The following is a 15,251-nucleotide window of genomic DNA, read 5'->3' as shown; positions in this document are numbered from 1 at the left end:
TGACCATTCCTTGCACTTGGGCTAAGCATGATGCATTTAAAGCATTTTTAGCAGAAACCGTTCACTATTAATTCTACTTAATCTTGCATCACTCCAAAACGAACCACCCAGCTAGACCCGCCGCCACAGTGCTGTGCCAGCACTAATCCAACATCCATTTACAAATTGTCTGAACTCTGACAAAACTTGTGCAATTTTGTGCTCGCAGGCAGCCTCCGCTCTCAGACAGCTTTAATCTCTTACCTTGTTTTTGAGCTTCTGGATCTCGGCCTCGGTCACTGTGTGTTTGATCTGGAGCTGTTGGGGAGGACAGGCGAGGGAGAAAAAAGAGAACACGGGAGAGTAAAGAGAGGGCGGTCAGATCATCAAATGCATGGCCGCACAGGCTCTCTCCACTGTCGATACAGTGTGATGGACGGAGGCAGCCGACCCAGTCCTCCAGCCCGGACATGCTCTCTCAGAGGAGAGGCGAGGAAAGCCAAGACATCCAGAATGTACATCTAATTTACTGTTATGTAAAAATCTAGACACCCCCCCCTACTTTTCTCAAATCGGTGTTGAAACCGCTAAAAGAAGTGTAACATGTTAAAAGTGAGCCGGCATGAAGAGCAGGCAGAGTTAAATAATGACGTCCAAGCAATAAAGATGGGAGGATCTGGGAGCTGCAAGCAAAAAGGGAATGCGCAACACTTGAAGTGTATTTATATTCATATATGTATTAAAGATTGATATATCCTCAAGTCTGTCTCTCTACTGCTGCCCAGCACCTTTATATCCAACCATTTCACTCACTAAAATATGTGCACATCAGAAAAACTGCAGAAGATATTTGTAAACTTCAAGGCTGTAAACTCAGACAAGATTATCATGCTAAATATACAATCACATTGATTGCAATAATGCATAAACCTGATGAAACTCACACTTATTTCACCATTTCTAGTTGAAATAAATGAGAAATGGGCTTAAGTATCACTATAATATTGCCTATATAATCTTGAGTGTTACTGTCCAATAATAAAATGTGTTATCTACAAATATGACGAGTTAGACTAATTGGGTAAATGTTTAAAAATCAACAATGTTACTTGCAATAAAGCCAAGGTTTTCAAACACTATGGTGTTAATGCTATTATATAATTCTACAAGAAATGACCATTGTTAGTTATAAGAAAACCTTACCTGTACATACAGGTGCATCAAAAAACCAAAACAGTATAATGTACTTTACTTTTCTTGAAATTAAATATGTTGATGTTTTATGGTTTTATTATATTTACACATAAACTGAAATATTTACAGCATTTTTGTATTATTCTTGATAATGTCAGCATCGTAGTCATGAGAGTCAAAACTATAGTGTCTCTATATCTGATCATATAAGTGTGAAAATTTTAATTTAAAATGCTTGAAGCAATTTTATTCAAACGTTTTGAGTGGAGAGAACACAGACAAAACAATAAACTTTAAATTCTATTCTAATTTTCATTGGCACATGTGTCAATTTGGCAAAACAATAATGATCCACCACAGTAAAAAAAAAATTGAAAATCATTCCGTTTCATGATATTTTGCATACGAATCCTGGGATCTTCCAAAAGTCTCTGTGAGTTTCAGTTTGGTCTGGCGAAGGTGAAGAGAGATAAATAAAAGAATGGCCGAAGTCGGGACGTGTCTGGATGATAACGGTGTTAAATGAGGCTTTGTGGATTGTGCACACGGTGTCTAGTTTAACGACAGATGATGTTCTTCAAGGAGAATAATGTCGACTAGGAAACTGCTTGGTCATTATTGAAGGGACCACATGCAGCTCTCTTTAATCTCCAGCAGACCGAACCTGCACAATGATATCATTAAAGCATCTCCAATGACTTCCATATGTTTTAATAAAGAGTAATAAAGAGGTACCATTGCGTTATGAAAAAGTACATTTAATAGACTGGAAAAAGTTCAAACCTACAGAAAAATAAGTGTGAATTCATCATTAATACAATTTAAACTTAGTTGAAAACCCTTGCTCTGCATTTACATCTTGTATTTTCTCTTAAAATGTTGTCAAGAAAAATTCCAAATTGATTTGTTAAAATTGTGCAGAAAACACAAGAATTAAAGCGAATACTATAATTAAGTACAAATACGGTAGATAAATGGCACTGCTACTAGACGGAGCTCTTAGTTTGAGTTTCGGGTTTCAGAGGCGGCAAAACTTCTCAAATTCTTTACTTCAGTAGAAGTACTGATACTTGTCTAAAACAGACTTTGGTAATAACAAACACAAAAAGTTACACAATGAACTCAAGGGCATAGGTAAAGTGTTAAAAGAATACTTTTATTGATGTACAGTAACTTTAGTTATTGTTACTGTGATTCTCAGCTTAATCATTATTACTGTCAAAGATCAGGATTTAACTTATCTGGCTGGACTTCGCTTAAAAGAACATGATTCCCATTTAAAATGGACTTATTTTCTATGTGCTTTCAGTCATTGTCTTGGCATTCATTCATTACTGATGTAACGTAACCTCTCTTTCATTAACGTCTACATCTCCAGTATTATTAACTGGTTCCATCAGCTGCTTTGATCTTTTCACTGTAACTCATCATTAAAAGACGTTTAAAAGAAATAAGTGAATTTTAAGAATGTGAGGAGCAGAACACGGCATTTGTTTTCCGATGTGTGCAGTGTGATTTATAGTGATTACATTTAAAACATCAGTTCCCTTATTTAAAATTCAAAAGTTAAAAGTTTTCCTTGTAATTTCTACTCATTTCCTGAAATGGGCCTTGTCACGGGCTGGTTTCGGCCCACGAGCCGCATGTTGTCGGCCGACACCGCCGATGGCATCTGAATCGTCTATTGACAATAGAGAGAGGTCAAGACAGAGCCGGCGAAGACAAATGGGAATAAATGTGCACGCCCGGAGAACAGGAATTACATTATATTCTCACTCGATATCCACCGCGGAGTCGGCAGTGGAGCTGAAGCCATTTGTTAAATGTGTCACCGAGCCATTGTCAAACTGCACAGAAATGCTGCCGGTGCCAGGGTGCAACAGCGCTGGAGCGTACAGTTAATATTCCCAGCTTCTTAGCAGCCCAAAAACCATAAATGACCGAACCATGAGAGAATTTATGCTCCGTTTTATTACTATAATCTTCAGGTTGAGCTCACAACCAAATGTGCTTTTCAGTTCTTCCAAATGGGATTGTGTGAAGACTTGCCAAGATCATAATATGGATTTGTTCAATTTGTTAAAATGTGGGATTAAACTCTCGCTTTTTCTCGAGGTTTCAACAAAACAGGAGCAATGAGGTGTAATGAGAACAGGATTTACTTTTGTATTCACACCTCTAATCACACAGATTAGGAATTAGGACGGGGGGAGCTGATCTCAGAACTTGACAAAAGAAAAGAACCCGGCCAAAAAAATCAGAGATGCTCGACTCCGTTGCGTTGCTATCTTTTGTTAAATTTGATTAGCGTTTCTCGACGGCAGCTCAGTCAGTCCACCGAGTGAGTGGGTTCGTTAGCGGTTCAGTCTTCAAAGCCGTTTGTGAAAATCTTGTGGGCTACCGCCAGTTGCGTAATCTCCGCTCTGGGAAATTCAGGAGCCAACCTGCACATAAGGAAGTGTGTGAGTTCACCTCTCTGAACTTCTGGTAGAGTTTATTGGCGTCCAACTCCGACGGGGACAAGATGTCTTCGTTCTCCGGCAGGTCGAACACCTCGATGCTCTTGTCTCCGCCCGCCACGGTCGTTCCCGTCTCCTCGTCGTCGGTGGCGTACTCTCCCGTCTGCTTCGGGAGGAGACGTGAAGTCAGAACATATTGTTTTCTTTTTACTGCGTTGTCATGATATACAGTAGGAAACGCAGGTGCAATAACACCTGAAAGGAAACTTTCATGGGTCACCTAAGTCATTTTAAGTCGAGTGATTGGGTGGCCTTGTTGAGATCAGCTTCCAAAAAGATCCCTTCAACCTAGGCAGAAAGCCAATTTTAAGCTAAATAACTGACTCGGAGCTGCTCGCTCATGTAGTGATTCGCTCTCTTGCTTCACAGTCTGGCCAGCGATCATGTTCTCCCCGTGCGTTCTGGAGGTACTTTGGTTTCCTCGCACAGTCCTGATTCTCACAGTCATTTGAGGTTAATGACCTCCAGGTAATGTATGTCTGATTGTCTTTCGATGTCTCCTCGTAGAGCAACCTACCCCATCAAGAGGGTTTTTTCTACCTTCAGTCGACAGGAGCCTCCAACAGGCTCCAACTCCCCACAACCACAGTTGTTGAAATTTGCATTCAGCTATAGTTATGTCATTTCTTATAATACACGGCTTATATTCAGACAAACAATGAATAAACGAGTAATACTTGACATACATGGATGTGCTTTGATATACAGTTCTTTATACACTATTAAACCCCCCCGCCTACCCATCCAACTCTCCTAACTCTCGTGTGAAGTGCTTGTTATTGGGAAGATGCTGGTGTCCTGATGTTTCTGGGTTTTTTGGGGGGGGGATATTGATAGATCTCATTCCTGACAGCTGTTAAAATATAAACAGCACAACTCTTCTTATGCCAGTCAGACACTTAAATTCAGTCTTTTAAATGTTTGTGTGGGAATATGATTGATATTTTTACTATCAACTAAGTTGTCTTCACCAGAACTCCTGATTTTTTCCCGCTGCTCTCTTACAAGAGATCCACACTACTTCAATGAAGAGTCAAAACGATGCAGGATAGTCAAAGACAATTATATATAACTGGATATCACAGTCAATATCGGCTTTTCTGTCTTTATTTCCATGCTCAATCGGTCTATCTTTCATCACTGCAACAGTCAGAGGGCATCACCTCGCACCACCTACAACACTGCACATTGCATGCCAAAGCACAACCAGCAATTCTCAGGCATTTTCCTAAACTTACCCTCCGCTCGCTTCCTATTTTACATAAGTAATGCTATTTTAATGCTTCCAGTTGCATAACATTGCAGAAAACCCACTTAGTTGCCAAAAACCTTGTCCAGAATAAATTGGTTTGACAGCCTGGTGAGCAGAAAGGATCACTTCTCTGAAAATCAGTGACACGATAAGTTATCTTGACAAAATCAGAATGTCACTTTTGATTCTTTTTTTTTTCTACATTAGTCACCATCTCGCCTCGAGTGCAAAGGAGGTTACAGGTCAAAGCTGGTGACGTCTTTAAGAGAGAAAATCACCAGAAACAACGATTTTAGAATTAAAAAAAAAACATTGCATGGTTCGACATTCACGGAGGCTGTTACACTGCAAGTATCTCCAAATACTCTGTAATGAATGTTGGCATCCACCATTAGACCACTGGACCTGAATGGATTGTTTGATTCATTCTTTGGCTGATGACCAACAGAGCGTCGGCCTCTCTTCACATCATGCAACGATCCCATCAGATTACCTGTCTCATCTGTCCAGGTATAGATTTCCACAATCTCAATAAAATTATATAAACATGACTAAAAAAAAAGATACGTGATCAAAGTTTGACAGGCTTTTCATTCTATTTTCCCGTCTCATCAAGTACAATACAGCATAACAATGCATTGTTGCTCGTCTTCCCGTCTTGATTTCTCACTCATGTATTACACATGCACACTCCTCTCTCTCTGTTCTCATCTCTACTTTCACCCCCCCCCCCCACCCCCCCCCCCCCCACATCTATCCCCCGCCCTGATCGCAGTGCTCCGGCTCCATTTGTTTGCGTGCATGGCTGCTCCATTTCCACATCGGGTTGCCTCCGCCACCACGGTGCCATTATCCAACATTAGGGTCTCATTTGCCGAGGGAGGAGTTAAGTGTTGAACACATGAGATTGCAGCCAAACATCAAATTACACATGATCGCCGACTCCAAACCTCATGCATAAGGAATCGGGAGGAAGAATCGACAATTTCAGGGAAAACACCCATTGTTGTTCAGACCTGCACTCGGCACGTGACGACCCACACTGAAAATGTCTAATTTGAGTGCGAGTGGTGAAGAAAGGGGCTGTGATTGCTGGGGGTTGCGTGCACAGGAGCGACTGTGGCAGAATTTAGCTTTGCATGGTTTTTGTCTGTACAAGCTTTGACAACATCATACTGAGATAAAACATTTACTTTAATGTAAATTTGACTAAAGTTGGCTCAAATTGTATTTTTAACGGTTAATCAATCTGTTAATCTCTGATTTATTGGCATCTTTCTTTTATTTGAAATGCAACCTCACAATTACAGCATATAATATAGTACAAATTAATGGCAGCACCATGATAAATGATGTCTTTAAAAAGACACTAATGTTATTTGCAAATCTCTTAAACATATTTTCTTCCTGATTTAATATAAGCAACATATCAGATGTTGAAACTGAAAGCATGGATGATTAACTCATGGAAAACGTCCAGAGAAATGTTTACTGTAAATGTTTGTTTTTGAAGATAAATGTCTCATTTCTTTTTGGGATGCGGGATTGCAGCTGCTCTATAGTCTTTTGTTGTTAAATTGTTTTTTTTTAATTTATTTTTTATTGAAAAGTCTTCACTGCACTGGAATCTTTTCTAATTTTCCAAATATCTGGACGACAATATCCCCTGTAGATGGTGAGATTTACAAAAGACATCACATTTTAACAATGAGGAACATTTTTCAGAAATGCCCGAGAAGCTGCAGCTCCGTGAAATGTTCCTTTTATATGTTAGCGTCTTAGTATCAAATAGCATAATCACATTTGATACGTTCACCCCTCAGATAGAATAAATGATAGATTTTACAAGATTTGATATCAGGGAATTATTTGATTCGATTTTTTTCAACACAGCTTCGAATGTTTTTGGGGGAATCGCAGTCGGATATTGTGTCTAATTGCACAGTATTATCTCTTTTTACTCAAACATGACTATGTTAAACTCTATTCAGCTGTCTGATAACGTGGACGCATGCATGTAATTAACACGTGAACGTGGGATGTTTGTGCTCCAACTTGTCTCTTTGTTGACGCCGCCAGGACGGAAAACATCCGTCAGCGCGGCCGAATAATTACCAGAGCGTAGCGCGTAGAAGAAAATGTTTTTTGTTTATGATTGATGTGCTACTTCGTCTCCATTGTTCGTCTGAGCTGTTTCGACACAAACAAACAAGGCTGCACTTTGGAGCTCGTGCTGCAGCTGTTATTACTTTGATAATCAATCACAACAGCTATAATGGCGACTACCAGAGGAAACGAGGAAACGTTTCCCCAACACTGTGCTGTGTTTGGTGAGGTTTTAATTTCATGTCAAGTGACATCATCAGCTCAGAAGGACTGCAATATGTGAATCTGTGACTACTTCGGATGAATGAAATTAGCTTCACGAGAGCTAATGCTTCTGGGCATTTATAGTGAGGGTGCAATGTGTTTATACAGTGTGTATTTTTAATAAGATATGATCCTTTTTCATCAATGACTGGAGAATATTAAGTTGTGACCTTTTCTGTTCGGTGCACACAATAATCAGGAAAGACCAATAAAAGACTTTCGTTCTGGGATCCCTGATAATAAAGAATGAAAATCACCTCATATGTACACACTGTACAAATGCGTTCAAGTAAAACATAGACATGATTGTTACCTTGAGACTGAATACAGAGCATGCATATGGCATTACTAATGTTTTCATCCTTCTCCACTTTAACCACTGACAGTGGGCACACATGTATGTTGGAATACACACAATCACGATGCACTAATGAGCGGAGCTGTCTGTGTGATGTATGACGTCCTCCTGGGATCAAGTTCTCATCACCAATATAGAGCCACTGTCACATCAAACCACAGAGACCTCAGATTAAGAAATAAATCCCACCCCTATAGCCGCCCACCTACTCACAATCCTTCTATTATTTATAGGGATATTAATATTGATGAGCTCTTTTTACTGCCCCACACATCTATGTAATGACTCTGTAAGTGTTTACTCGACCAGTTGTGTAGAAATTTATGGTGTTTTCTTGCTCCACAGTGACAGATTTCGAGTGTTAGGCTTTTCTTTTTTTTTTTTTCTTTTTTTTTTTTTACAGCTGCTCGCAATCTATATGTATGGATTAGCAATTCAAATGCAATCAACTTTTCTATTGTGTATATTCTTATGCGTGGATTTGTTGGGGGAGCTTTCATTTTGTATCCTAGGCATTACATGATGACAAACGGGGGAAAGCAAAAAGAATTAGGGAGGCTTCTTGCAAATTTAAAGGGTTGCAGCACATGAAGTGTGTGTGTGTGTGTGTGTGTGTAGCTATAATTGTAGAAGTGCCGAGATCAGCATGTGAAGCTTGGCGAGGAGTCTTTTAAGCATGAAGACTCTCATTTCACCGTTCACCAGGAAATCAAAGACTTCAGACAGCAATGATGAAAACGGTGGAAGAGCAACGCCAGAGTTTATGTTTGCCTGCATATGAAATGTACATGGAAGCAGGACTGCCTCTGCATGAAGGTGAGGATGCACTTTGCATACCATTAGGTTACTACTGTCTGCCACTTCTTGTTTGACTTCATGACGCACGCACGCACGCACGCACGCACGCACGCACGCACGCACGCACGCACGCACGCACGCACGCACGCACGCACGCACGCACGCACGCACGCACGCACGCACGCACGCACGCACGCACGCACGCACGCACGCACGCACGCACGCACGCACGCACGCACGCACGCACGCACGCACGCACACACACACACACACACACACACACACACACACACACACACACACACACACACACACACACACACACACACACACACACACACACACACACACACACACACACACACACACACACACACACACACACACACAGAGGGAACAGCAGGAATCACAGGGTCATGAGCTGAGTGTCTGGTGGATTAAACATGCTGTGAGTAAGCAGCAGAGCCGCAGAAGGAAACGCTGAGTGATGCTTTCTAGGACCGAAGCTCACATGGGATCCTCTTAGTGTGTGCGCCCATGAGAGAAAGTGTTTTGTGCGGCAGCATCAAAGCGTCCCGTCAGTCAGCTTTATGGAGTTAATAAGCTAAAACCTCCAGTCAACCATCATGAAAAATGAGCTGATTTGCATTTCGTGACATCCACTAAACTGACATAGGAATTTAGTGGATCGGGAGGTCTGACAAACAAATTCTGATCTAATATTATTTATTCAAATTATATAGTCTTAATGAAGAGCTGTCATCTTGTCATATGCACACATGATATGCTGTCATGTAATGTACAGACCATCCTTTGTTGTACTTTCTAAACTATCCTTCATCTTGTCATCTTCAGAGTGACGTGTGGTCGTTACCTCGTCGTCGTCAGCGTCATACTGGGCGTACTGCTGCTCCAGCAGCTCTCTCTGTCTCCTCTCCTGCTCCAGGGTCTGCTGGATGAGCGTGGCCACCTCACTCTGCTGACCCGGGCGCTCCCGGCCTATAACAAACCTGCAACAGCACAGTTTGGTTTTTTTTAGACAATAAGTACCAGAGATTTAAGAGGTCTGTTATCATGTACCTGTAAAAGCAAATGAGTAGTTTGATTTACTTAATCAATCATGAGGTTAGTAAAGTTGGGTAAAACCACCGTTACAAGCATCAATAGTGCTTTCAGGAGAGATGTGATTTCAAGAGAATGGGCATCTGACAAGAATCACAATTAAACCAGCAGGATCCTATAGAAGAATAAATACTTTTTTAAAAAGCGCCTGTCTTTACTAAGTGATCCAGGTACATTGAATCCCGATTAAACATCTGATTATAGTGCTATTTCCACTGAAAACATGTACTACCATGAAATGAGTGAGAATGCCTTGTGCGTTTCTGTGAAAAGCAGCAGCCACATCGGTCACAGACTGGGAGCAACAGAGGCCCACAGCCACACAGCAATGACAGCAATATTTGCTGACGTATCAGGGAAGGGCTGGGAGACGGGACATGCATAATAATGTGAAAAGACAGTCAGCTCAGGCCAGGCAGTAATGCTATTAGGCTGGCAGGGAAAACCATGGGCTGTGTCGCGAATGTTACCGACCATTGACTCCGGTAGTTACACTTAATCTAACCACAGAAAACATCCGTTACAAATGCTTAAAAGATTAACTTTGTCTGAGATGTATGTAGCTTGCGTTCCAGAAAATCAGGTATTTTATATATATTTCTGTTTGATTGGGCAGCAACCACAGCAAAATTATTGAAAACAATTTATTTGTTGTGAGCTCCGAAGTTGCAAAGCAATAATGTTGATGAATCGATATGACTTATAAAAGGAAAACTCGAGCCCAGCAGGGTCCCAGTAAGGGTGTGTAGTCTGAGCATTGTTCAGGCCCACTGTTACAGTGTAAGTGTGTTAGAGTGAGAGAGGAAGAGGGAAAAAGAGAGCAGGAGTGGATTCGAGATAGGGCCTAATCAAGTGAATTCATTTCCCAAGAGCTCTTTCATATATTTCTGAAGGCGATGTAGAAAAGGACTTACGCTCCAGCAGAGAGGCGTATTTGATCTACATGTGAAGGAACAAGTGAAGGGCAGGACACGGAGAACGTTTAAAAAAAAAAAAAAAAAAAAGACGAGAGAGAGAGCTGGAGAGGCCTTGGAATAAGCCAACTACTTTACTAGAGCGGGTCTTTGGACAGCGTGGAGGTCTGAGGAGGAGGTGACCTGGAAACCGGCTTTCTCCTCACGCACAGGGAGTCTGTCTGAGTTCCTCACCCGCCTCCCTCTGACCCGGGACTGCCACACAGGGAGCTGTTTCAGCTCAACAGCAGAAAGCTTCAGTGCGAATTTATTCCATTTACTCTAATTGCCTCAGACGTGGTGCTAATAGACAGAATAACGCAGGAACCCGAGGGGACAAAATATTCAATTTTTGAGCCTTCACTGAAAAAGACAGCCAATAGGAGGACACAGTGAGAGGGATGGTGGGAGAAGCGCTGTGGGACACGTGTCTGCTACATGAGGTAACATTGGGATGACAGGCGTTTGGGGATGTCAGTACAGGTTCACACATAACATATATGACTGATCAGACACTGTGAGGATGGGCTCTCTATCATAGTTCCTACTCTTCTAATTCGTCTTTTTCTAAGAATGCTTCATGTGTCAAAATGAGATTCAACGAAGGGATTATTCATCATTTTTTTCCCCCTCAATTATTGACAAATACGTGGAATATTTTCTCAAAATTCCCAAGATGCTGTAAGGAAGAAGGACAATCTGTAACCCTTCATGAGTCAGATGACCATATCTGTTACGTTCCTCATTTACAAACTAGTTTATGTATGTATTATTTACAAACACTGCTTTGATTAGTCCTTTTGCTCTGATTAGCTATTTCTTCAAAATATGGAAAAATGTTTGCTACCACTATTAGATACTTGATTGCTTGCATTTTTAGGTGATTCATTTTTTTTTTTTTACAAATAAAACTTTTTCCCCCTCGCAATAGTGAAATTTATTCTCAAAAGTGTTTCATTAAGTGTCCTGTAAAAGGTTAGCAATCCCAATAATTGAATCTCATAATTTAAAAGAAGCAGTATGACGCAAGTCCATAACAAAAAGAAACCAAGCTCAGAGAATTAAACAAATGGAATGGCACAGAAAGCGTCTGGGATGTTGAGCCTTCCATGGGGAAGACGAGCAATCGTGGTGACATCTTTGATCGTGGCTTATGTCGTACAGCGAGAGTGATCCGCAGACAGCCATTGTCACCGTCATGCAACTAAAGACAGTCTGATATAATCTCCTGAGTGTGACTGATGCTTCGAGCGCCAATTAGCGGCAATTTGTAGAAATGCGAGTGGGAATGATGTGACGATCAAAGCCACACAAGAGACAATAGACCTCGTCCATATTCTATGTCTACTTCCACACCAAAACTTTTTTCCTGCATATAAATTCTAAAAGAACAAAGTTATGGTCTGTTTATTTATTTCCTGAATGCACCGATGGTGAACGCAGATCTTATAAACTTTAAACGTACTTACTACACAGAATAATGTCGCCATTTTTGTATATTGACTTATTTTGCACAGAGCAACAGCATGCATTGATCATTCTAACTTTTTTGACTGCACTTCTAAGGGTTGTAATCGTCAATATGGCAAACCTCTCTCACTGCACGACTGGAATCTATGTCCCAACAAGAGATATGATCAGAATTGCTCATCTTTTGTCCGGGACAGGAGAAAACCTGGCTTATGATAAACTATAGCAGTCATTTTCATTGAGGAAACGTCTCAGCTGCTGCAGCAGTGTATACTCTCTGGCGGGTTTTTTAATAGTTTTTGGACAACAATGGAGCTCTGTGGCACAGATGAGTAAGCTCTTTTTGGCTTTGGTTGCAAAAACATAAACAATAACTGTTAATAGGATCAATTAGCGGGTCTTTGGTTGGTATTTTTAAGGGATTTGCTGACTTGTACAAAAATACAACAATGCAGCAACTTTTGTTTTCTTTCAATTCAATGAAAGCTCTTCTGTGGTGAAAGTTGGATTTTGGTTTTTAGACCAATTATATACAATTCATATCAGTAGTGTGAATTAATCCAAGTACATTTCGAGCCAGAAATGTTGCTTTGCATGGCAAGTCACATCGACAGATAGAATCCTGCATGATAATCCAACCAAAAACCTTAAATTCAACAAAATACAAATGTTTCCTACACTTATATGAAAGGGTTTTCTGCTAGTCAGAGAGTAAAAACCTGGATGATTTGCTGCTGGAAGTCAGGGTTAAATATAGCTAAAATAGCAAATCTAGGACAGTTGGCCATAAAACCTCTGGTGATCAGACAGAGTGAGGAAAGGATTTGCCGAGGAGGTGGAGGAGTGAAAGAAGGAGCAGGATAGGCTGGAGTGAGTGAGAGATGATGGAGGAAGACTGAGAGAGTGAAAGGGAACAGGGGGCAGGACGAGTGAAAATTGGTCAGGGAAATAACAGTGAGGAATGACAATTATCATTACAACCTTTGGATTCATCATCTTTTTGACTCAAAAATTTATTTTTCTTCTATTTCACAAGTAACTCAGGTATGAAAGGTGTTTTTTTTTTTTTTTTAATGCTGGCCATTCTTTCCATTACATGTTAATTTATTTATGGTTGTTCATGGATGGACAGGTGCTAGACGGGATCCTTTTCAGGCAGCCTCACCTACAGTATATACTCACATCCTGGTATGTGTAAAATCTCCATTGTCAATATTAGTTCAGCAAATAACATTTGTCAAGCCAACATGTCTTTGTTTCGCTACCTGTGCTTCCCACATAACCACTACAGCCATACTGATGAAACCCACACTGATGACTTTGGATCATTTAGCAGCAATATAACAAATGTCTTGTTGTGTAAAAATTCATCCAACCTGTAACAAGGTGTGTAAACAACGCAATGGGGGACAAGTGGTGGACAGAAGTATTAAAGCAGAGCAATAAACCATACCAAGAAGATGAAAGAAGGAAAAAAAAAGAACACCAACATCATGAATCAATTGAAAGCCGAGATGGCAGTCTTGCAATGTTGCCAAGGACAGTTCTGGCAATCCAAATCAAACCCTCCCTGCCATGCTGTGTGTGTGTGTGTGTGTGTGTGTGTGTGTGTGTGTGTGTGCACTGTCTGCTTTCCACTGCTCTAAGCAGCCCCCCTGCCAAAAACTGCTCAACTGTCAAATACACAAGACTTTGGTCACATACTGTGTTTCTCACCGAGTGGCTGCTAAAGGGGCTGCTTTGCAACCTTTGCACAATGACAGCAGGACTGAATGAATTTAGGATTACTCTACTTGGTATTCTGCTCAGATCTCACTGATTGAAGAGGAATTTAAAGAGCAGAGGCCCTGCTTCATGTCATGCATTGCATTATTGCAGTCGACTTAATATACTTATACTTAATATACAGAACTCTTATAAATTAATATTCTCGTACAAAATCCTCACTATATTTTTGGTTCTCAATGTTTTCTTTTTTTGACATCTCAATCTTTTAATACTTATGTGGGTCACGGGCATCACTCTGTCCCATTCACATTATCTCACTCTGTTTTAATGTGGTTCAGACGGCCCAAACTATCAGTTTGCAATAGTTCATGTTTCAGGTTGCGTGTAAATCTTACCGGACAACTCCAGATGTGTTCCTGAGGACGGAGGCAGCGAAGCTCTGGGTTACACCCACGAGGCTCGTCCCGTCCACTTCCACAATCTGGTCATTCACCTTAATCCTGACACACACAGAAAATAAATAAATAGATAAAAATCACGTGACACACTCTGAAAAAATTAATACTCAACCACAATTCAAAACTAGCAGAAAGCAGAGAAATGGAGCTTTGCTTCCACAGTAGACAGACAACATTCACACATTTGTAAGAAAGAAAAGTCAAAAACACACAGAAAGAGTGGAAACCTGCCAGACACTGAGAGTTAATATTATCGTCGAAAAGGGGCTGAAGCGCTCACTCATTGTACAGTTTCTTTTGACAAATATACAGCAAAGAAATGAAAATAAACCTTGTTTGTGTATTTATGAGAGGGTTAACGGTCAACAAGAGGCACAAGGGGGAATCACTAACTGCAATATCGTGCACGTTCACATTATTTTCAAAATCACAACAGTGCCAGACTTTTCTTTGGGTCACAAATTCCTGCTGTGATGGCTGCAGACTCCTGCACAGCCCAGAGACAGAAGAGATGAGGCTCAAAACAAACTAGCAGGGCTAACGAGGACACGGAGGCCGGCCAGCCTTTCGCCCTGAGCCACAGAACATCCGACGTTTCAGCTCTGCTCTGGACTTGATGGGAGGTCACGCAAGTTTGTGGCCTGGAAAGAAACTCCTGATTTAGTATTCATTCTAAGGGAATCGTGAGCAAATCACTTAAAAGGAACCTCCTTGCTAAATATTCAGTTTAAAGCCACTTGAAATTTGCATAAAAAACAGACGGAGATATTTTGAATCCAGCTATTGAATAATGTCTGCAACATATGAATAAAACAACAGCACTCATTGTTCAGCAAAAATAAAAAAAAGCCTACCGTATAATATTTCAGGACTTGAAGGCAGAATATAAACATCATTTTGACCTCAACTGTAACGACCCTGCTCCTGTTTAGTCCAGGGAGCAAGAGCCTGTAAACTTTGATAAATTGGCCAAACACAGAATTGAGTAACACCGGACTTATTCAGATAATCAATATCCACAATAGACAGAGGGGCAAATGAAGGCCTTTT

The 15,251-nt window shown here is 40.8% G+C and overlaps 1 protein-coding gene across 6 annotated transcripts in view; it reads right to left on the bottom strand.

The window, feature by feature from the left end:
* The window catches only part of ppp1r9a (protein phosphatase 1, regulatory subunit 9A), a 51,482-nt gene that overhangs the window by 12,267 nt on the left and 23,964 nt on the right, over positions 1 to 15,251 (bottom strand). For 4 of the 6 annotated variants that reach the window (XM_080485096.1, XM_080485094.1, XM_080485093.1 and 1 more), the window contains exons 5-8: positions 14,139 to 14,243; positions 9,345 to 9,480; positions 3,646 to 3,798; positions 244 to 297 (exon numbers count right to left, since the gene is read on the bottom strand). In XM_080485096.1, coding sequence (XP_080341222.1) covers positions 244 to 297; positions 3,646 to 3,798; positions 9,345 to 9,480; positions 14,139 to 14,243 — 448 coding nt within the window. The remainder of the gene's footprint in view (positions 1 to 243; positions 298 to 3,645; positions 3,799 to 9,344; positions 9,481 to 14,138; positions 14,244 to 15,251) is intronic. The other 2 variants (XM_080485097.1, XM_080485095.1) reach the window with 1 other exon arrangement.

The sequence above is a fragment of the Lipophrys pholis genome, assembly GCF_963383615.2.
Source record: "Lipophrys pholis genome assembly, chromosome: 17".
In the NCBI taxonomy this organism is placed as follows: Eukaryota; Metazoa; Chordata; class Actinopteri; order Blenniiformes; family Blenniidae; genus Lipophrys; species Lipophrys pholis.
This window is presented reverse-complemented; position numbering and strand designations above follow the sequence as displayed.